Source organism: Microtus oregoni, unplaced genomic scaffold, assembly GCF_018167655.1.
Source record: "Microtus oregoni isolate MIOR12 unplaced genomic scaffold, Mior012 000033F_ref0000390, whole genome shotgun sequence".
Classification (NCBI taxonomy): Eukaryota; Metazoa; Chordata; class Mammalia; order Rodentia; family Cricetidae; genus Microtus; species Microtus oregoni.
Window position 1 is genome coordinate 18,231,720 of NW_024543092.1, and position 23,298 is coordinate 18,255,017.

Consider the following 23,298-nt stretch of genomic DNA (forward strand, 5'->3'; position numbering starts at 1 on the left):
TCATGAACCTGAAGACCCAAAATATGCAGCCTCCCTTCTCAAAGGTTTCCTCCCTGGCCTGAGGCAACCAGCCTTCTGAGAGGGTTTCTAATTTTGTTAACTTAACATAATGGAAAATCTGAGGCTGTCAGGCAAGAGTCCGTATTCAGAGAGGGAAAGGGGAACGCGGTCAAAGGTCAAAGCTGCCTGTGCCACGAAAGACGGTGACAAGTGTGGCTTTTGCTAGTGAGGGCAGATTTTCTGCAGCCACTGTGAGGGGCAGTGGTCCCTGTTGGGAGATGACTTCCTCAGAATGGGGGTTCTCACACTGACATGCATGCCAGCCCCGAGAAGCTCCGGTCGCTGTGGTGGAGAGCCAGCGTTGTCTTTCTCATACACCCCTAGATGTATCTTTGTTTGTTTATTTTCTCCTCCCAGGAAAAAGGTGGGGGAGGCCTTTCTTTCCTAGCTCTGGACATCTGTAGAGATCTGTACTCAGGGTCAAATAATCTATACGAATACTTCTCATTTCGGATTATGTATTAGAAACACCTGAAGTGTTCAAACAAACAAAAACCATACTGGTTGCTGGGCCACAGCCAGGGCTACTTAAATATTTTTATACTCTCAACTACTTTTCACCCAAGACACTTTTTTGACACTCTGTGTATACAGGTATATAAAATAGGCATACAAATCAATATTTACTGATAATCATAAAAATTATTTAAAAATAATTCTTCGATCTCTATATAATTTTCAAATTTATTCAGATTAAAGTAAATGTATATATTAATGATATGGATATGCATGCTTATTTTTAAAAATACTTATTTTCAGTTTGTGTGTATGGGTGTTTTGCCTGCATGTAAGTTTACTAGGTGCATGCCTGGTGCTATGGGGGCCAGAAGACGGTGACCAATCTCCTTTTTAAAAATTGTTTTTATTTAACTATATATTTTCCTCTCCTCCCCCCCTCCTACCCTCTCCCATGGTGGCCGATCTCTTGAAACTGGAGTTACAGGCAGCATGAGCTGCAGTGTGGTGCTGGGAACTGAACCTGTGTCTCCTACAAGAACCACAAGTGGTTTAACCGTTGAGCCATCTTTCCAGCCCCATATTTATTTTTATGTAAATAAATAAATACTGAGTATCAGATGCCGCAGTTCAGAGTGCATCTTCAGTATTTTTCAGAACTTTGATACTTTATGCTTTTATATTTTTGTAATTGTCAGTCCAAAGAATGCCACTCCATATAAACACATAGCACAAAACAGCAGGAGCAAGGCTAGGACCACTTCGTAAATTGCTGAAAATTCTGTCCAATCTCAAGCAGGATTCACAGTTGTCTGGAGACAATGTTATTCGTCAATATGCTCTCTGTGAGCTACGTATCAGCATCCTCTGTTGATGCTAGGCTGGGAGAGGTAATAATCTGAAGGTGTGCTTCTTCCCCTCCTTAATATGGGTGACCGTCATCGTAGGAGTGCGGAGGGATTTACATGGGTGACCATCATCGCAGGAGCGTGGAGGGATTTACATGGGTGACCATCATCATAGGAGTGTGGAGGGATTTACGTGGGTGAACGTCATCATAGGAGTGTGGAGGGATTTACGTGGGTGAACGTCGTCATAGGAGTGTGGAGGGATTTACGTGGGTGACCGTCATCGTATGAATGTGAAGGGATTTTAAGTCAGAGCAAAGGGACGTCTTACCAGTTGTACATCAAGATCAAAGTATGTTTCCTTATCTGAGGGGTTCTGACCAAGTCAAGGAATGAAGGGTTCAGTTTCTCACCAGCATCCTCATCTGCTCTTAGTCTCTAAGGAGAACAAGAAGGGCGTTTTCTGTTAGAAGAGGCCTCTGGGTCCTAAAGAGAACAGCAGCTTCACTTAATACTGAGTGTCCATCATGACCTCCATGGAGCACACTGTCTTATTTCGTTTGTACCCTACAAGTTAGGGTCTGTTTTTTCACTCCATTGTATAGAAGAGGACCCGGGTCATGGAGCAGTTAGGTCGCTCACAGCATGTGATTTGTGAGGTACGCTGGGGTACCATGGAGAGACCCAGCTCTGAGGTCCTGAGTGGCCCATCTGGACCAATAGGAAGGAAGTTTAGGTCGGAGACCTTGACACCCAGACCAGCATCAGCATCACTGGGAGATCAGTAGGAATAAAGCACCGGGAGGCTGAGTAGATGCCCAGCAGGTAAAGCACTTGCCATTCAAGTGAGGACTGGAGTTCAGATCCCCAGAACATCTATATGCTGGATGGGTGTGGTTGCTGGCCTGTGATTCCCTGAGCAAGTTGGATAACAAGGCTAGCCTTCTCAGTGTGTTCTGGGTTTGACTGAGTGACCTTGCCTCAAGGAGTAAGGTAGAGGAGTGAGCAAAGATAATTACTGACACCAACTTCAGGTCTAACCCCTCTCCATACTTCACACACACACACATACACACACACACACACACACACACACACACACAGTCTCTGAGTCTCTCGTATCAAAATCACGTAAAAATGTCAAATCATATTGTTAACCTAACCTACGCTGCATTTTCATTCAGAAATTATTTACATCTTGACATCATTCTCTTTTTATTTATTTTCTTTTGAAACAGAGTTTCTGCCTAGGCTAGCCTTGAACTCACTGTGTAGCCAAAGATGACTTCAACTGCTGAGCCTCCTGCCTCCACCACTTCCGAAGTGCTGGAGATTTAGCTATGCAGAGGCGAAGCTTTCGTGCCTCTCTGGGAATTGAACCCAGGGCTTCATGTGTGCTAGGTAAGCACTCTATCACCTGAGCTATAGAGCAACCCTTGACAAACTTTTTTAATACAATCCATTTCTCCTTTCTAGTCCCAACAGATGAAAAGGGTTCAGACTGATGAGATCGACTATAGGCAAAATGTAAAGCGCACAGCAAATGGCTATATCCCCAATGCTTATAATTCTTTGAAGTTATTTGTCTTCAGAACTCTGCTGTGTGGACCTAGAACCTGCCCTGGGAAGCTGGACATGCAGAAACCAGCACAAACCCCTGAGGCAGAGCGACCAACAAAACCTTGAGCTACACGAGATAGAAACAGCTCTTTCCTGACTGTTTTTCAAAAAAAAAAAAAAACCCGTGGTTTATTTTTGAGTCTGATGTTTGCCATCTGCTTATTCTCCCAAGGAACACAAATCCTATGTATGAAATACTCTATTGTATTTTCCTACAGAGAGCCCAAAATGCCTGGGGTGGGCCCCACGCCTCTCTGGCACAATGGCTCGCACACATGGCATATTTTCTGTACCCTCCTGTCACTCCCCCCCAACTGACACCCAAAGCCTCAACTCACCTGAAGAGACGCTGGCACCGATTTTCCATTTTTCTTAGCAATTTGCTTAATAATCTTCATGGCTTTTGCATTTTTGTTCTGGGAGATCAGCCACCTTGGAGATTCTGGTATGCACCTAGGGCGTAAGGGCAGGGGAGGGGTCTCTGGGGGCGTATGGCTCAGGGAGTTTCAGTCAGATCTACCTGGATCTACCTAGGATGCCAAGGCTGCTGAGAGCATGTGAGGCTCTGTCCTCCCTTAAGTGCTGACTTGCCGTCAGCCTGTGTCCAGGAAGCCTTCAGGCCTCCTCCTCAGGCTCCTAACCTGAATGGTAGCAAGTGAGCTGCTGAGTAGGGTGTGACTGTGCCTGTAGCTTGTGTCACCATGAGGAGCGGTGGCCTCTGGGCGAGCCCCGGGTTTTATAAAGACCTGAGAACTAAGATTAGGAATCGAGGTGGGAGTCACAAAGCATCATGGAAGGAAACAAGGGTACATATGACACACACATGTATTATTATTAAATTATGTCATACACAGTTGATACATTATTATATAGCTATATATCACAGATAACACATTACATGTTATTATACTATGTTGTATGATTTTTTAAAAATATATTTCATACTGAAAAAAAATGAGGTAAGCTTCTGAGGTCAGGTAGTGGGCACAATGCAGAAACTGAACTGCATGGTTTGAGCTTGACCTAGCAGGCTTAAGAAGCCCCAGCAAGTCCCAGGGTGCTGCTCTGAGCAAGGGCCCTCTATCTTGACCTAGCAGGCTCAAGCAGCCCATGCAAGTCCCAGCTGGTGTCTTGAAGTGCTCAGAGCCGTCAAGGTCAGGGTGAATGGAGGTGAGGATGGAGGAGGATGGGCAGCTAGCCATGCTAGAAGCTAGAAAGGCCAGGCACACAGGGTTAAAGGCTGAAGGGCTGGAAGCTTTGGTGGCTCACTGCTCTGGGAAAGGTAGGGCCACATGGGCAGGATCTTTCTGTAGAAGGGCCATGTGGAGAAGGCCATGGTGACTCCTTGGTTAAGAAGGGCCAAGACCCAGAGTGTGGTCTGCTCAGAGGTGGCCAACTACTAAGATGCTATAGCACTATTTTCCTAGTAGCCCATGAAAAGGTCTAGTGTGGCTGCTATTGCCTGAGCCTGGGCAGGGGGAGCAGGTAGAAATTGCGAGAATCATGGGCTTGGGAGAAGGTAGGAATCTGGACAACCTACAGTGGATCATGTGGGTGGTCCAGGCTTTCCTGGGAACACCAGGGGAGGAAAGTCTGGCTCAACCCAGGCTGAGATGTGTGGGCTTTGTACTCTTTCTACAGCCTGCTGGATGCATCCATAAGGATTATCTGTGTTCATGTGACATTTGGACAGCCATTCACTGGGGCCTTGTTGTGGGAATGCTTGGGACAGGAAGCTACCACAGAACCTGGTGTCACCTGATCTACAGAAATGCGGCCTCAGGTTTACTGATGGTGGGGGCAGGAACTCCAAGCCTGGGAAGTGACTAACGGAGGTTCCAGGGGAGATGACGGTTGGCCAGAACTCCTGCCTGCGGAGTCCCTACATCTGCACTTGAAGCTGCCCCGTTCTCTATAGTGCTACCAGCTCATGCCCTTTGTTCCAGCCTTTCTGTTTGCTCAGACTGGTGGCTTATGTCCTTCTTTTCTTTTTCCACGTGTGTAGATGTGTGCTTGCATGTGCGTGGGTGTGCATGTGCCTGTGTATGGAGGCCTGAGGATGACTTCCTCCCCTGCTTTCCCCTTGCTCAATGAGGCAGAATGCCAGAACCTCTCAGCTGAACCCAGATGTTGACAATACGGCTAATCCAATGAGCCATTGTGCTCCAAGGACCCCACGGTTCTGCCTTCCAAGTTCTGAAATTCTGGTGGGTTGCCACACCTGTCTGATATTTACATGGGTGCTGAGGATCTGAACTTAGGTCTTTGCACTTGTATGAAAACCACCCATCTCTTCAACACTGAACATTTCTTGAGTTCTGGTTCTCCCATCTCCCATCTCTCTTCACGTGTTCTCACCAATCCTATTTGTCTCTACGTAACCAAGACATACATGCAATTTACTTGAATTCTGGATTGTTATATTTCATTGGTCCTGGATATCTATACATAACCCTCTTTTGGCATCTCAAATTTGGCATATCCAAAGCTCAACTCATAACCTAGAGAGAGTGCTTCTAAATTCCTCTTTCTTGTGAAAGACTCTTTACCACCATGCTGGTCTATATGTGTTTCCCTTGGGTAGGAATGATGAATATAGTTTACTAGTCTGGGTAATTCTGATTTTTCAGTATGGTCTATCTGGAGTGCCATGCTGGACTTATTTGGGAAAATTGCTGTTATGACTGATGGGAGGTGTCTGCTTTGGTCACGCCTATGGGAAAGCAGTGATACAATCATTTGCCGCTCTGCCTGTCCATCTTAGAGTTTTTGAAAAAGGAGGAACAGGATAATGAGTGGCAATCCTGTTGACTTCTTCCTGCCATCCAAACTGGATTCCAGCTGCTGGCAGCAAAACATCAAATAAATCACATGCGATGACAAAAACAGGCCACAGAATTCTTCTGTCCCAAGCTAAAGGACATGTATTTCGAGCGAGGCACTGTGTAGGTTTTATTTTAGCAAATGGAATTGGCTTCCTATAATACAGCCCTGGAGAGCGATGGCAGCCTTGTCATACCCAAGCAGGGTGTTCGTGGGGAAGGGAGACTTAGACAAACTAGATTATTTAAAGGCGTCTTCTTTTCGTTCCCAGCAGACTCACCAGAAATAGAGCAGGAAGCAGAAGTTGGGCAGAGTCACAGCGAATTGCAGCCATCTCCAGTGGGGAAGAGCATAGGCCACTCCTGCCAGTATCAGGAGCCCGAAGGTGAAGGCGACTTGGTAGAAAATCCCCACTGTTCTGCGATAGCCCAGACCAACAAATTCTGTAACTACAGAAAAGAATCCACATGGTCAGCAAGATGAGCTAAAGCTGGCTTCCAACCCTAAGGCAATCACAAATGCCCAGCTCAAAAATACAGGTTTAACATAGGATTTTCTGCACAGCTCTCTGAGCAATTTAAAATGTTTGTGTGTGTGTGTGTGTCTGTGTAGTGGTAGTGGCCATTTTGTTGCAGTTATTGCTATTGTATTAATTATAGACCTGCATTAACTGAACCGTGTTAGCAAAATGAGCAAAACTGTTTGACTTAGAGAATAACATCAGGCATGAGGCTGGGCATGGTACCTCATGCCTGTAATTCTAGTACTTGGGAGGCAGAGGTAAGGCGGGAGGATTCCTTTAAGTTCAAAGCCATTCTGAACTATATACATGGTTTTGTATCAAAAAAATGAAAATAAAAATATCAAAACAAAAGGAGAATTTCAGGGCCTGGAGAGACAGTTCAGTGATTAAAAGCTCGCTGCTTCTGCAGAGGACCTGTGTTTAGTTCCCGACACCCATGTTAGGAGACTCACAACCACCTCAAACTCTAATTCCTGTTTCAGGGGATCTGACACCATCTTCTGGTCTCCATGTGTACTTGCTCATGTGTGGCACATACACATGCACACACATAAATAAAAATAAAATAAAAATATTTTTAAAATTTCAAAGATAGGCCGGGCGGTGGTGGCGCACGCCTTTAATCCCAGCACTCGGGAGGCAGAGGTAGGCGGATCTCTGAGTTCGAGGGCAGCCTGGTCTACAAGAGCTAGTTCCAGGACAGGAACCAAAAAGCTATGGAGAAACCCTGTCTCGAAAAATCAAAAAAAAAAAAATTCAAAGATAAATGTAATCATATTTCATACAAATGCAAGGTTCTGTTCTGTGTTGACCAGGCAATGAAAACTCAAGGCATGAACAAACGAATTAAAAACTGAACTTGTGTTGTAGATGCTTCATATATAAATGAACATTTACATGCAAGCTGTTCTTTGACAGAAATAAATAATTTGCAATTTTGTTTGTTTATGTAAAGAACTTAGAAACCCTGTGGTGGGCTGGGATCAGCTAGTACGAGCTCGCAAAACAATTCATTTAAAATTTTTCAAAAACTTTGCAAATGAGTTGTTTTATTTTGAAATCTTCATGGTGGGAGTAGCTAAGGCTTAGAAAGTGGAAAACATACAACGAGACTTGTCACATCCTTTGGGAAGCAAGTTACCAGCCACCGCTGCAGACAGAGCTTTATTTATGACCCCATGTCTGCATCATGACAAACCTGTAGGGTCTGTAGGCAGGGAGCTAGGTGTTGTGGGACAATGGTTTTACCTCGTAAAGATTTGTTTCTTGTACTTGTTTAATAAAATGCTGATTGGACAGTAGCCAGGCAGGAAGGATAGGCATGGTGACCAGGCAGGAAGTAGAGGCAGGGCAATGAGAACAGGAGAATTCTGGGAGAGGAAAGCTCAGTCTGCTGTTGTGACCCAGCTGCAGTGGACGCAAGATGTGACTGTCTTGCCGAATAAGGTGGCTAACACAGACAAGAATTATGGGTTATAAGAGTTAATAAGAAGCCTGAGATACTAGGTCAATCAGTTTATAATTAATGTAGGCCTCTGTGTGTTTTTTTTTTGGGACTGAATGACTGACTGCAGGACCGTGTGGGACAGAAACCTCTGTCAACAGAATGGCACTCAGTCAACAGCTAGGAGCTGTTTTCATATAACAGACATGCTAGATCGGGAATTTCACATGTCCCACAAGTCACAGTCTTTGCTTTAAATGTCCCACAAACCTGCTAAAGATTTTAATTTTTTCTAGTCCAATGGACACACACACTAAACCTTTATCTATAAGTTACTGTAAACCATCTAAACATATTTTAAAATGGCTGATTTAATTAAACAAAATGGTATGCCTTCCACTAAGGCAAGTGTCTACCTTTCAAAGTGTCCAGGGTCCTGGGTGAGGCTTGAGAGATGTGAGGATGGGGTTGGGGTGGGGAGGAGTCACAAGGCAGGCGTCAGTGACTCAAGGACCTTCACAGGGACTTCGGAAGAAATGAGCGGTAAGAGGTTGCAGTTAATGACAAAATGTATTTCTGCATAACTGAATTCTACTCAGCGTGTTCTAGAAACCAAATTAGTGGTTGAAGAGCGGAATGCATTAAGTCCTTCATCAGCCAATTAGTTATCATTTGTCTCTTCTGGAAGAAATGATGTTCTCCTTCTGCCCTGCAATTGCCCAGATTCCTACCAGGTAAAATAGTGTAAGCACATCTTCTATTTACCTCGTGTGCAATAAAAGTTTCGGTCTTATTCCCTTAATTCCAAACTGCTCAGTGCCCAAGTGCAGCTGAAAGGACACGATGGCAGAGGCTTCTGGATTGAACTAGATGATGGTTTGTCACAACTGCTAGGGAGACACTGTGCTGTGCACTCAAGCGTGCTTTTGCACCTCAAGGACTTTAATTGTCACTCTGGCTGCTAGTGAGTAAACTCCAGCCCTGATCTGACAGCTCAGTCTCTACTTTTGTTTTAGTCCAGGACCCCAGCTCATAGAACAACACTGCCCGCAGGAAGGATGGGTCTTCCCACCTCGGCTAGCCTAATCTAGGTAATCTCTCACAGGCATCCCAAGGCCTTTCTCCTGGGTGGTTCTAGTTCTTGCTGAATAGCCAGGGTCCACCACCATGCTCGTGTCCTTCACTAATCCTTGTGCGTAAGTCCAAATGGTTTACTAGAACAGATGAAGTACAGTAACACATTCCCTTATGTTCTGAACACATCTCTTATTGTTGTCTTTCTGCCCGGGCTCCACCTGACTGAAAGTCCCCATGCGCGCCCAGCAGTATTTCAGGCTTTCTTACTCAGGATGTAGCCGATTAACCAGCCCGCTTTGCTGACCAGTCCCTGGACGAAGCGAAACAGCAACATCCAGACATAGTTAGGGGAAACTGCCATGAGAACCCCAGAGGTAGCGTTGATGAGGATCGTGACCAAGAGACAGAACTTCCTGCCAAACCTATGGAGAGGAACCAAGAAAGGTCATGGGGTTAGTGGGTGTATTAGTTACTTCTCCTAGTGCTAAGACAAACACTGGTAAAAGCAGCTTGTGGAAGGAAGAAGGGGTTTATTGGCTCCTGGTTCTAGGGTAGAACTCATCAGAGAAGGGCGGTCAGGGCAGCTTGGGGCAGCTGGCTGCACTGAATCTGCAATCAGGAAGCAGAGAGCCGGAAATGCTGGCATTTGGCTCACATTCTCCTTCTAGTTAGTCCAGGACCCCAGCTCCTGAGATGGAGATGCCACAGTTAAGGTGGCTCTTCCCTCCCTCCATTATCCCCTCCCAGTGCACCTAGACTTTTGGCTCTAGGTGACCCTAGATCCCAGCAAGTTGACACTATGATCCATCACAGCTGGATTCCTGGAAGTTGGAGAAGATTCATGGATGCTATAAAGATGTGATCAAAACCTGAGGGCCGATCTGGAGGTGTGGATTGATGGATACTCTTTGGTGTGCACATAAAGACCCACGGATGGATGCTCCTTAGCATGCACATAAAGACCCACGGATGGATGCTCCTTGGTACCCGTACATAAAGACTCACGGATTGATACTCCTCGGCATGCACATAAAGACCCACGGATGGATACTCCTCGTTGCACACATAAAAATCCATAACTTCGGTTCTGCTTCGAAAACTTTGTGAGGCTACATGGCTAAGTTAAAGTGCATTGAGCTCCCGTCACCTAGGTGCTGTGGCTGTTCTTCTGGGAGAGATTTGCTCCTTTGAGACAATCCAGGGCTGGTCACACTATAAGTCTTGTCAGGTCATAGAGCCGTCTATGAACTGAGGGCTCGGTACTAAAGTCCCAGCCAACTGCCCATCTGAGAAAGTCTTCACTTTGGTTTCCCTCAGCATCTCACATCCTGCTGGGATGACTTCCATCTTTTCATTTGAAGAACTCAGGCTTCATCAGTCTGGGGAGAGGAAATGCTGTCCAAGAACACAGACTAGAGGAAAAAGCTGTCGCTGGAGTCTAATCACGGCCTTACCACTTATTGCGATGTTGGGAAAGTTATTCTCAATCACTACATCACTTCACATTGAAAACAAACCACAACTACCTGACTCTCTAGAAAGGGGATTCCATGAAGTATTATACAGAGAGAGCGCAGGACATTGCCCTCCTGGCCCACACAGCTGATGCGATGGTCTGTCTTCCAAGGACTTGAATCCAAGGTCTTGGTCCTCAGTGTGGCAATGTTGGAAATTAATGAATTCTCAAGAGATGAAGCCTTAGGTCATTGGAGACACTGCCTTCAGAAGGGAATAAAGTGGCTCTCTGGGGTCCTCAGATAGTTTATTGTATGTGTGCATGCATGCATGTGTGTGTGTGTGCATATCCGTGTATGTGTGCATGTGGAAACTTCAGGCATTATTCCCCAGATGCTCTTCACCTTGCTTTTTGAGATAGGGTCTCTCCCTAGCCTGGATTCACTATGTAGTCGAGGCTGGCTACCGAATCCCAGGATCTCTGCCTTCCCAGTACTGTAATCTAAATATATATAACCATGTTTGGTTTAACATTTTTGGTTTACTTGTTTTATTTTATGCATATGAATAAAATCTACCTGCCTGTATGTTTGTTTACCATATGCATGACCAGAAGTCAGAAATGGGCATCGACTCCCTCAGAATTGGAGTTACGGATGGTTGTGACCCACCATGTGGGTGCTGGGAATTGAACCCGGGTCTTCTTCAAGAGCAAACAGTGCACTTAGCTGCTGATTCACCCCCTTCCCCCCCCCCCCCCAGTTCTCCCCAGCACTGCTTTTTAAACATGTGTTCCGGGTATAGAATTCAGAACTCCACACTTGTAGGGCAATCCCTTTTCCTGCCGAGCTGCTGAAATAGATCTTCAAAGAGCCCGACTCCCAAGGGGCTCTCTCCATCTACAGCTTGTGGTGATCTCTTTCTCCCACACATGTTCATTCACCATGCGCTACCTGTCACAGGAGCCTAGCCAGCGCTGCAGTGATGCCAGTGACAGCCGCTTAGATGACCAGGACTATGAGCTAACACCGCTTCCTTTCCAAAGCTACCCAGCCTCAAGGTTCCATCACAGTAACAGAAAACAGTTGGCTCTCAGAGAATGAACTTGGGGCCTCAGTTACTTCCCCCAAGCCCTCCTGGCTGTGTTCTAAAAGATATTTAATTCTGTTAGTGGATGTTGTTTAATAGCTCATAGGAGACGGTGTTATATCTAACACACACATAATGTTTGTTTAACTAAAGTCAGTATTCATCATCAGGGTCGCACGTTCCCATGGTAACTCAATACGCAGTAGCCACTCCTCCTATTATGGGACAGCTGTGCTCTAGGGAGTGGTTCAGATATTAACTGACCATTTGAAAATGATCCACAACATTAGTAATGATTATTGTAGGGTGTTAATGTTTTCAGTCTGAAATTTGGAGTTCAAGCCGCCTCTTTAGTCATGAGTGTAAATTACTGAACCGAAGATGGCCTTGGCTCTGTCACTTCCTAGTTCTTTATCCATGGCTCCCCACTGTAATATGTAACCCTGCAGCTTCTAGTGCCAGGCTTGCCAAAGGGACATTTCTCTCATCCTCCGATGTTTCTTCCTGTTTCCACCAGTCCTCTCAGCTTCTCTAACCTCCTGATCCTGTGACATGACATGGTGTCATTTATGAAGTTTATGCTTAAGAACCAAGCAGTCAAGATATTTAAAGAAAACCTCGCCATAGTGTAGCATAAATAACAAAACCCAGAGACAGATATTGGGGTTCAAGCTAAAGATCAGAAAAGCAAAACAGTTAACTCACTAGAGAAGTCTTAACCTCTACCAAGGCTGGGTGACTGCAGACTGAGCCCTAAGCCTCTGTCTCTTCCCATCTTAGATTCTTCTCTAGTGCTAGGATTAAAGGCCGTGACTCTCCAGTACTGGGGTTAAAGGTGTGAGCCACCACCACCTGGATCTGTTTCTGCACTGTTGTTGTGTAGCTCAGAGTAACCTTGAACTCACAGAGATTCATCTGTCTCTGTCTCCCAAATCCTGGGATTAAAGGAGTGAGCCACCATGGGCCTGGCCTCTAGTGGCTTAGTTTTGCCCTTTGATCTTCAGGAAAACTTTATTTATTAAAACATAAATAAAATATCACTATACCATAAGGCTGAGGAGACAGTTCAGCAGGTGAAGTTCTTGCTTTGAAGCATGAGCGCCTGAATTTGGATGTCCAGCATCTACACACAAAGCTGGGTGTGGTGGCGTTTGCTGGGAGGTGGGGGGCAAAGGTGGGTGATCTCTAGGGCTTACTGGCCTGCTATTCTAGTTAAAACAGTAAGCCCTAGGTTCAGTGAGAGGCCCCGTCTCAAAAATAAATCAGAGAGCAAAGATGTTCGGTGTTGATCTCTGGCACGCACACACACACACACACACACACACTTCAATGTTGCATAAATTTGTATTCTATACCAGACTGCCTCCTTAGCTGTCCTTGGCTCCATGTGGTATATGGGCCGTGGGCTAGACACAGCTACAACACATTCTCTGAATCTGCGAAATCTGTAAAGGTTTATTCAAGTGACAATTCCTCAGGGCCTAGTGGATTTGGACTCATAGTAAAGCCGCTGTGATGTTGCTGAAGAAGGAGAAAATCTTTTGGTCGGAGGAGGGAAATGCATTATTGAAGACTCCAAGCAGGGAAAGTAAATCCATGTTACAGAGAGACTGCAATGGCCCCAATAGCTTGAGATGCCCTCTTCCACAGACACATACACCATAGGCAGTTAAATTACTTAGTGACATCTAGTCAGAACCAGAGTGACTGGGTACCAGTTTGGAGTGTCCTTTAGCTGTCTATTATCCAGTATAGAGACCAAGGCCTTCTTCATTGGAACAGGGGAAGGGGCTAATGACATTATTTGGGAGCGTGGTAAATATGTAGAGCCTCAGGCTCTCCCAGACAGATGGATCACAGCTTGATTTATAACAAAATCTGGACTGACTTAAATGGTCATTAATACCTGGGAAGAAATGCTTCTCTGTAAACCATAGGTGGTAAAATCTACTTTACATGAAGGGGTGCTGGGTGTTGTTTAATGCTTTTCAGCATCTAATGAGGTAATTGTGTTTTTTTTCCAGTTTATTTATATGGTAGATTACATTGATAGATTTTCATATGTTGAACCAGCCCTGAATCTCTGGGATGAAGCCGACTTGATCATGGTGGATGATTTTTTTTTATGTGTTCTTGGATTCCATTTGCTAGGATTTTATAAGGGAGATTTGTCTGTAGTTCTCTTTCTTAGCTGAGTCTTTCTGTAGTTTGGGTATCAGGGTAACTGTAACCTCGTAAAGAGAGGAGTTTGGCAATGTTCCTTCTCTTTCTATTATGTGGAACCATTTGAGAAGTATAGGTATTAGCTCTTCTTTGAAGTTCTGGTAGAACTCTGCATGGAAACTGTCAGGCCCTGGGCTGTTTTTGGTTGGAAAACTTTTGATGACTGTTTCTATTTCCTTAGGGGTTGTAGGCCTATTTAAATTGTTCATCTGGTCTTGATTTAATTTTGGTATGTGGTGCCTATCCAGAAAATTGTCTATTTATTTTAGATTTTGTCAGTTTTGTGGAGTACACATTTCTAAAGTATGACCTAATGATTCTCTGGATTTCCTTAGAGAGATAAGGATACAAGAAACATATCTAAACATAATCAAAGCAATATATAGCAAGCCAACAGTCAACATCAAATTAAATGCAGAGAAACTCAAAGCAATTCTACTAAAGTCAAGAACAAGACAAGGCTGTACAATCTCTTGATATCTATTCAACATAATACTCGAAGTTCTAGCTAGAGCAATAAGACAACAAAAGGAGATCAAGGGGACACAAATTGGAAAGAAGGAGTCAAACTTTCACTATTTGCAGATGATATGGTAGTATACATAAGTGACTTCCAAAATTCAACCCTCTACAGCTGATAAACACCTCCAGTAATATGGCAGGATACAAGATCAACTCAAAAAACCAGTAGTCCTCCTATATACAAATGATAAAGGGGCTGAGAAAGAAATCACAGAAACATCGTCATTTACAATAGCCACAAATAACATAAAATATCTTGGGGTAACACTCCCCAAAGAAGTGAAAGACCTGTATGACAAGAATTTTAAGTCTTTGAAGAAAGAAATTGAAGAAGACAGCAGAAAATGAAAAGATCTCCCATGCTCTTGGATAGGTAGGATCAACATAGTAAAAATGGCAATCCTACAAAAAGTAATCTACAGATCCAATGCAATCCCCATCAAAATCCCAACACAATTCTCCACAGACCCTGAAAGAACTTCATATGGAAAAACAAAATACCCAGGATAGCCAAAACAATCCTGTATAATAAAGGAACTTCCGGAGGCATCACAATCCCTGACATCACGCTCTTTTATAGAGCTACAGTAATGAAAACAATTTGGAATTGGCATAAAACTAGACAGGTGGACCAATGGAATCAAATTGAAGAGCCTGATATTAATCCACACAACTATGAACACATGATTTTTAACAAAGAAACTAAAATTATACTATGGAAAAAAGAAAGCATTTTCAAGAAATGGTGCTAGTGTAACTGGATGTCAGCATGTAGAAGAATGCAAATAGACCCTTATCTATTCTCATGCACAGAACTTAAGTCCAAATGGATCAAAGACATCAACATAAAACCAACCACACTGACCCTCACAGAAGAGAAAGTGGGAAGTACACTTGAATGCATTGGCACAGGAGATCACTTCCTAAATATAACACCAGTAGCACAGACACTGAGAGCAACAATTAATAAATGGGACCTTCTGAAACTGAGAATCTTCTGTAAAGCAAATGACACAGACAATAAGACAAAACGGCAGCCTACTGAATGGGCAAAGATCTTTACTAACCCCACATCAGACAGAGGACTGATCTCCAAAATATATAAGGAATTCAAGATTCTAGACATCAAAATACTAAATAATCCAATTTAAAAATGGGGTACAGATCTAAACAGAGAATTCTCAACAGAAGAATTTCAAATGACTAAAAGACACTTAAGGAAATGCTCAACATCCTTAGCCATCAGAGAAATGCAAATCAAAATGACTCTGAGATACCATCTCACACCTGTCAGAATAGCTAAGATAAAAATCACTAATGACAGCTTATGCTGGAGAAGATATGGAGTAAGGGGAATACTCCTCCACTGCTGGTGGGAGTGCAAATTTGTATAACCACTTTGGAAATCAGTATGGTGGTTTCTCAGAAAACTGGGAACCAATCTAAGTCAAGACCCAGCAATATCACTCTTGGGCATATACCCAAAGAATGTTCAATCATACTACAAACACATGTGCCCAACACTGTTTATAGCAGTGTTATTTGTAATAACTAGAACCTGAAAACAACCTAGTTGCCCCTCAACTGAAGATGAATAAAGAAAATGTGGTACATTTACATAATGGAGTACTACTCAGCAGTAAAAAACAATGCCATCTTGAAATTTGCAGGCAAATGGATAGAACCAGAAAGAATCATCCTGAGTGAGGTAACCCAGACCCAGAAAGACAAACATGGTATATACTCCCTCATAAGTGTTTATTAGACATAAAGCAAAGAATAACCAGCCTATAGTCCATGACCCCAGAGAAGATAGGTAACAAGGAGAAACCCTAAGAGAAAGATACATGGATCCCTTGGGAAGGGGAAATAGACAAGATCTCCTGAGAAAATTGAGAGTGTGGGGGTGGAGGTGAGAAGGGAGGGTGGAAGAGGAGGAGGAGGGGTGAAGGGTATGGGAGGAGGAGAACATGAGATTGGGAACATGAGGTTGGCCGAGATGGGGGAAGGACAGAGAGGGAGCACAAGGAAAGTGATATCTTGATTGAGGGAGCCATTGTGGGGCTAGTAAGAAACCTGACACTAGGGAAATTCCCAGGAATCCACACGGATGACCCCAGCTAAGACCCTAAGCAATAGTGGAAAGGGTGCCTAAACAGGCCTTCCCCTGTAATCAGATTGATGACTACCTTAATATGGTGATAGAACCTTCATCTAGCAACAGACGGAATCAGATACAGAGATCCACAGCAGAGTACTGGGCTGAGCTCCCAAAGTCCAACCCAAGAGAGGGAGGAGTGAGAATATGAGCGAAGGGGTCAAGACCATCACGGGGACACCCACTGAAACAGCTTACCTGAGCTAGTGGGAGCTCACTGACTCTGGACTGACAGTAGGGAAACCTGCATAGGACCAAATTAGGTCCTCTGAATGTGGGTGACAGATGTCTGGTTGGTACAGTCTGTGGGGTCACAGGCAGTGAGACCAGGATTTATCCCTAATGCTTGTACTGGCTTTTTGAAGCCCATTCTCTTGCTCAGCCTAGATATAGTAGGGAGAGCCTTCGTCAGGCCTCAAAGTGATATGCTAATGTTTGTTGACTCCCCCTGGAAAGCCTTACCCTCTCTGAGGAGTGGATTGGGGGTGGGGTAGGTGGGAAGATGGAGGGATTGGGAAGAGGGGAGTGAGTAGGAACTGGGATTGGTATGAAAAATGAGAAAAGATTGTTTTTAAGAATAAATAAGTAAATTTAAAAATATCTACTTTACGAGGCTGTCATGGTCCTAAGTGAGATCAAATGAGGGTCCCTAGTAAAACAGCTGGCCTATGTGGTTGCTGGAGAGTATGTTTCCAGTGATTCTCAACATCTGGTAACAGTTGGCCTCAGCCCACTGCAGCTCTGCTTTGAGCTGCTTCTCTTGGGACAGCAGGCGCTGACTCCCAAGAGGAAGAGGGGCAAATTAATTGTTAAACACAACCATTATTAAAAGTCAAGCGACACCCACTTACAATTTAAACATTACTCTAAAAACAAGGGTAAGCAGGCACAAACCATGCTACTCCCCACTGACTACAACCGATCACCTGAGCCTCTGAGGTCATTTGTCCTTGCGCTTATGCTGAGCAAATGCTGTCCCCAGACACCTCTGAGTACAGTGGCCTCGCTTTGATGGACGTGTCCCCTCCAGAAAGCTTGCGTGAAATGCCCGCAAGCATGCCACTAGATCAACACTCGTTATTCCTCATTAGAATACAATATGCAAAATGCTTGGAGCTAATGAAAGACTGCTTTCCTGTGTGTCAGCTGACAGAAAACCCTTCTCGGGAAGCTGGGAGTGCAGGAACAAACTGGACATTTTAGTAGACAACTCAGTTCACAACTGTGGCACAGGCTAAATTCCTGCAAGCAATTTCCGCCCCTTCTCCATTCCTTCCTCCTCACTACCTTTCTTTTCTCCCTGTCTTTTCCTTCATTCCTCTTTCGCTCCTTTTCCTTACTTTGCTTTTTTCCCCCTTCAGTGTTCTTATCCGGATAATTTCAAATATCCTGACTTTCTTCTAAACACCGTGCCCAAATCAGCTATTAGGGCATGTTTAACATTTTGTTTGTGAAAAACAATATTTTGTTACAATGTTGGTTACAATTTGTGGATGAAAATAGGTTTCCCTGCCCTTCTTAACTTATTGCATGATGTCTAAAGCTTGTAGTGGGCGTTAAGTATTCAGAAGAGAAGTGGCGTGTCTTTTCCTTGCCCTGCTTCGCCCTCCTGCATGCGTGTGGGACAGAAAAAAGAGCAAAGCTTCAGGTTGGTTGGAGAAAGAACTAGAGACACATCGAAAGCCTCCAGAGGAGCAGAAGGAACTAGGAACTTTCTAGAGCTTGCCGGCATAGGGACGGAAGGATGAGCTCACTTGAGGAGGAGGGGAGCTGGCGGGTCGTTCTCTGGACCTCGCCTACTTGAGTGGGCTGACAATAGTTAACTGGCTTCTGCAGCCTACAGGTGTCACCTGTGTGCACGGCACTTCCTGGAAATGTGGTGTTAATGTCCACCTTGGTCTACCAGGGAGTGGGTGAACCAGGAGCTGCCTAGCCAGTGGCCAGCGAGGGTGATTGGGCCGTGGATCACCTCATTAACGTGTCTGTCTTCACTCCACGGGCAGCCTGCAAAGAGCTACCTTCAGTTCTGTGTAATCAGATAGAAATGAAATCACCCCCACCTCACAACCGCCCACAGCCCTTTGGGAAGAGCCTAGCCAGGGAGGCTGAGCAGACAGTTACAAATGCATTGTGACTTTTGGCACAGCGCCTCCACCTCCACCTCCTCCACCCATACTCCCTCCTGCTGCCAACGGGGCCTCAGGCTCTTGTAAAGTCAGTACATTCTTATAAACCTTTAATTCTTTTGCGATTTCAATGCCAGCTTGATGAATAACTAAAGAAAGCTGCCTTACATTTAGATTATAGTCAGAGTAGATAGCTGGGGACGCCTGAAAAGGCAGTGTGTGAGCACAGGACTCAACTGCTAGATATTTCTGGGTCAAACATTTATTTTCGCAGGCTGATTGTTTAATACAGTCATTCTTAAGAGCTATGCATGCTTATAATTAAATCTCATTAAAAGCAAGTTCAATAAACATGTAAAGCGTATTGTTTCCTCCTTGCATTATTACATCTGATTATCTGGGGCTGTTTGCACCCACCGGATTTATGTGACACAGAAATGTTATGTCTAACCATGTCTCTGTGCATACACATACATATACAGACTATATGGATGTATCATCATAGTACATATATTACGCATGTTAATACACAGGTACATATTACCGTGCTGTTAGGTGACTGGCGGTAGGAGTGGTACCAGCCAGGTCATAGAGTTTCAGTGCCTGGCTTACGACAGGCACTCTGCAACTGGGGGCGTTAGGAGTATCTGATGACCCAGGTATCTACAGTCCTCTCTCTGTTGAGGATTCCTTTTCCTAGCTAATGGTCATCTACTGAGCAAAGGTGCATTGCAATAAACAACTCCCTTAATTGCATTCTAAGCCTTAGCCTTGTACCTGATGGGCAAATGTAGCCATTACCCCTCATCAGAAAGGAAGCATCTCTCTATAGCAAAGGGAGAACTTCACAGGAAAACTTCAACTGGACACAATGCAAAGATCGACGGGGTACAGGGTGCCCAGCTCTGGCATCTGAGGCTGGGGAATATCACGGAAGAGGCCGGCAAAGATTGCAAGAGCCAGAGAATCTGGAAGTCTATAGTCTTTTAGAAATGGCTGCATAAACAATCCTTGGACACTGACAATATCAATAGAATGCTAACTCGGAAAGGGAAATTCTCACAGGGCCCCACCCCTAGACAAGATCTCCAGGCGGCTAGTGACTGCTAAGGGAGTGAGACCCAGCCTTTCCCAGGTTATCCTGGTCAGTCTTGAAACCATATACACACAACAACAATAAAAAGACACAGCAGGTTATAGTTACATATTTGTTTATATATACAGGTGTGTAGCAATAATAATCAAAAAAAAGAGGGTATCAACTCAAGAGTTGAGGGGATATCAGAGAGATTGGACGGAGGAAAGGGAAGGGGTGATGAAATCATATTTTAATTAAAAAGGTAAAAATAAAAAAACAAATAAAATACAAAGAATATTAACATTAAAAAAATCTTTTGTACAGTGAGCAGAAGTCCCCAATGATGGGCGACCAGAGTCAGAGCACAGCCCACAGACACTGAATATGGACAGTCAAACAGGCATAGAGCCTAGGGATGGGCTTCTGGTCTGTGAGGATTAGCTGGTCTGGATGGTGTTCACAGCTCCTGATGGCTCATGACCATGTGGGAGACAGTGAGGCCAAAGAGTAAACTGAGAAACACAAAAGGCATTAAATCATTTGTTGCCTCTGCCAGCCCTGAACTGGTAGATAGTCCATAAGAAAAAAGTCCTGCCTGGTGGTCGAAACCTCCTTCCCTGACCTCCAGAGGATCCGAGAGTAAAACATGAGTCATTATTCTCAAAGCAGCTGAGAAACCTCCAAGAGCATAAAAGCAGTCACCATTAAGGTGGGTGGGAGTGAGTGGTCCGCCTGTGTGTTTGGGGCAAAGAGGGATTCATGCAGGGTGGGTGAGCCCAAGAGCTGTCTGAACTTGCAGGTTATTTAAAAAGCCCTGCAGGTGTCTCACCTACCTGTCTGCTAGGTAGCCAATCCCTATGGCACCGATGAAAAACCCCACATTCACTACCGACTGAAACAGGTCCAGCATCCAGGAGTGAGCACACACTAGGTTAAACTGTCCAGATGTGAGGTGTGGTCCAAGGCGGGGGAGGAGCAGGAGGGAAAGAGGGAGAAAATGCTGTTATAATCTTGTTAGACACAGTTCAGCTCAGAGAGTTCTTTGAATATTCCCAACTGGGCGTCCTGGGAGCTCAGGGGTTCAGCTAATTAGCACGTGCTACTTACTTACTATTTCTTGAACTGAGTGCCAACAGCCCAGCTGTTTCCTAACCCATGCTAATTTTCTATAGACCAGCAAAAGATTTCCCCTGGAATCCATTTAGCATTCCATCTGGCAGTGGGAGTTGGGCATTTGGCTAAAGCGTTGGCTCTATCGACTGAACGCAGGCAGCGACTTGATTTATAGACAAGCCCATTTTCTCCCTTCTAGCCCTAAGACACAGATGTGATACATCTGTATAGCCAGGGAGTGTGAGATTTAAGATCTCTCAGTTGTCTGTTATATTAAACAACTGGGGGATTCACAGAGTCCTGCCAATGAACGGGTATATTTGGTCTGTTGTGCTCGGAAGGCAGGTGGAGGATGACCAGTGCTGGCCTGGCAGGCAGGAGAGACGGTCTTCTAACCTCACCCTGCCTTCTTATTCTGCAGTCTAGAGCACATCCGAGCTTTCCTGCTCTGGCCTCAGTTTCCTGAGCTCTGTACAAAGAGATGAGGTGAGTCTCTGCAGAGCTATTTCAGAGTGGTATCCTGGAGCCTTGATGTGACGTGGAGCCTGTTTCAAATCTCCCAGACGAGGCTCTCCCGCTGAAGGCCAGGAGACCCTCCGAGGACCCAGGCGGTCCTTTCTAACTAGCTGCTGAACAGCTTCCTCTATGTCTGCAGGACAGTTCCGCAGTAAGTGTCCATGCTTGATCTTCCTCTTCAGGGAATGAGGCCTCACACTTAGATCATATGTAAGTGTGTGTATGCATACATGTGAGTGTTCCTAAGTGTGCACAAGTGCAGAGGGGGGGGGTCAGGGAGAGCCCCAGTTGCCGTTTCTTGGGCACCGTCCTCATTTTTTTATTGCTATGGGGCCTCTCATTGGCCTGGATCTGGCCAACTAGGTTCAGCTGGCTGGCTAGCAAGGCTCACGAGTTCAACTGTCTTTGCCTCCCTGATACTGGAACTATTATCACGTGCCCACACCTGGCTTTCTCTGCGGGTTCTGGGCATTAAACTCAGGTTCTCAAGCTTACAAGGCAGGGCGCTTTACCTAGCGAACCATACCCCCAGCCACGACTGTATCTTTTAAATCACTTTTGTCACCACTGTGTGTGTGTACATGATGTCTGTGGGTAGGTGCGCACCTGTCCCTGAATGTACGTGAAAGTCAGAGAACAACTTTGTGAAGCTGGCCTCTTTCTACTTTCTCAGGGGTCTGGGATTGACCTTGAATTGTCAGACTTGCGTGGCGAGTGCTTGACCCTAAGTCACCTTGCCTGCCCTTGTGACTAGACTTTTTTTTTTTTTAAATAAAAATAGTTGTAGCATAGTCTAACCCCAAGCCCCAAAATTTCCTGTGGGCATTTTGACCACACTAAAGAGGAACACATATCTCTGGAGAAAATAAAAAAAGCACATCTTATAACACCCATTAGCAGAGCAGATATCAGAGGAGGGCCACACTCTGTGTGGTGGGATAGGCGGCTTCTGGCAAATGTGAATTCTAGAAGCATGCCCACATCTGACATCACTTTTAGGCATCTCGATGTGGGTTTGCTTGTTGCTTACTGCCGAGACCTGCACATGCCAGAATCACGCCTGGCAGCATGAAGGAGTTCTCGATAACCACCTCAGAGGAGGGAGAGGCTGCTTGTTTTAGCCAGGAAACTAGGATTTTACAAGGCATATGAGTCCAAAAAGCATGTCTGGGCAAGCATAAGAACCATGTGTTTCCTAGTTCAATCATTTGCTTCGTTTGCATCCTGATCCCTGAACTCACTTACCTCGGTGACGATGGAGGAGCCAGGAGTGTCGTACACCCAGCCGTGCTGGCAGGGGCTCAGAGGCAGGTGGCTCCTGTTGGTAGTCAGACTGGACACTGGGTCCCCGCAGTCAACGGTGCTCTGGTTCCAGTCCACCTCATACTGCATGCACTGGCTGAGGAAGGAGGCCTCCTCTGCAGACCCCAGGCCTGGCACCGTGTAGTTCAGCTCCTCTACTAGGCTCCAGCCACATCTCTGGCTCAATTCGGCCACCCCGGGATTCCAGCAGCGGTGGTTAGGGGTGAAGCCCAGGAAAACGATGCCCACATAGATGGGAGTGAAGACACCCGAGAGCAGAGCTAAGAGGAAAAATGTTTGCTTCTGGAAAAGGTGGAACTCCCCTATATGTTCTAGAATGTCATCCACCGTCGGCATGGCTCTCGGAGGCAGCTGATTCTGAGGTTTCGCCTGCCGGACTCCAAATGCTGCTGAAGGCGGCCACGGTCAGCTCAGGATGACTCTTGACCAAGAGTCAAAGGGTGAGCATTAGTTTACTTTAAAGAGGGACCAGCCTTCGGGTCAGACTTTCCTTGGGCAGGACAACTTCCAACCGCACCTCTCCAATGGGGGAAGATCTTGCTGCCCGGAAATGCCCAGAGCAGGCCCTGGAGTGTGATGTGTTTACTGTAACCTCATTCTCTGTGAGTCCGTCTCTGCTAACACCGACTCTACAAACAATCCCTTCTCTGTATCCCACAGGGAGAAATCCGAGTCCCTTAGCATATCACAGCTGGTTAATCTTTCTTCAGCACATTAACTGGGCAGAAAAATTAATACATCCTCTGTCACCTACACAGCCAGCCTCTCCTACAAGGTGGGACAGAGATAGCATATGCATTCGGTTGTGCCTGCCCAGTGCAGTGTGCACCAGGGTCATCTCCAA

The 23,298-nt window shown here is 45.2% G+C and overlaps 1 protein-coding gene across 1 annotated transcript in view; it reads right to left on the reverse strand.

Moving 5' to 3' along the window:
• LOC121466558 (solute carrier family 22 member 2) overlaps positions 1 to 22,790 on the reverse strand; it is a 41,510-nt gene extending 18,720 nt beyond the window's left edge. The window contains exons 1-6 of the mRNA XM_041680335.1: positions 22,377 to 22,790; positions 20,336 to 20,439; positions 9,119 to 9,273; positions 6,088 to 6,256; positions 3,323 to 3,437; positions 1,696 to 1,802 (exon numbers count right to left, since the gene is read on the reverse strand). Coding sequence (XP_041536269.1) covers positions 1,696 to 1,802; positions 3,323 to 3,437; positions 6,088 to 6,256; positions 9,119 to 9,273; positions 20,336 to 20,439; positions 22,377 to 22,790 — 1,064 coding nt within the window. The remainder of the gene's footprint in view (positions 1 to 1,695; positions 1,803 to 3,322; positions 3,438 to 6,087; positions 6,257 to 9,118; positions 9,274 to 20,335; positions 20,440 to 22,376) is intronic.
• Between the last annotated feature and the right edge of the window lie 508 nt (positions 22,791 to 23,298).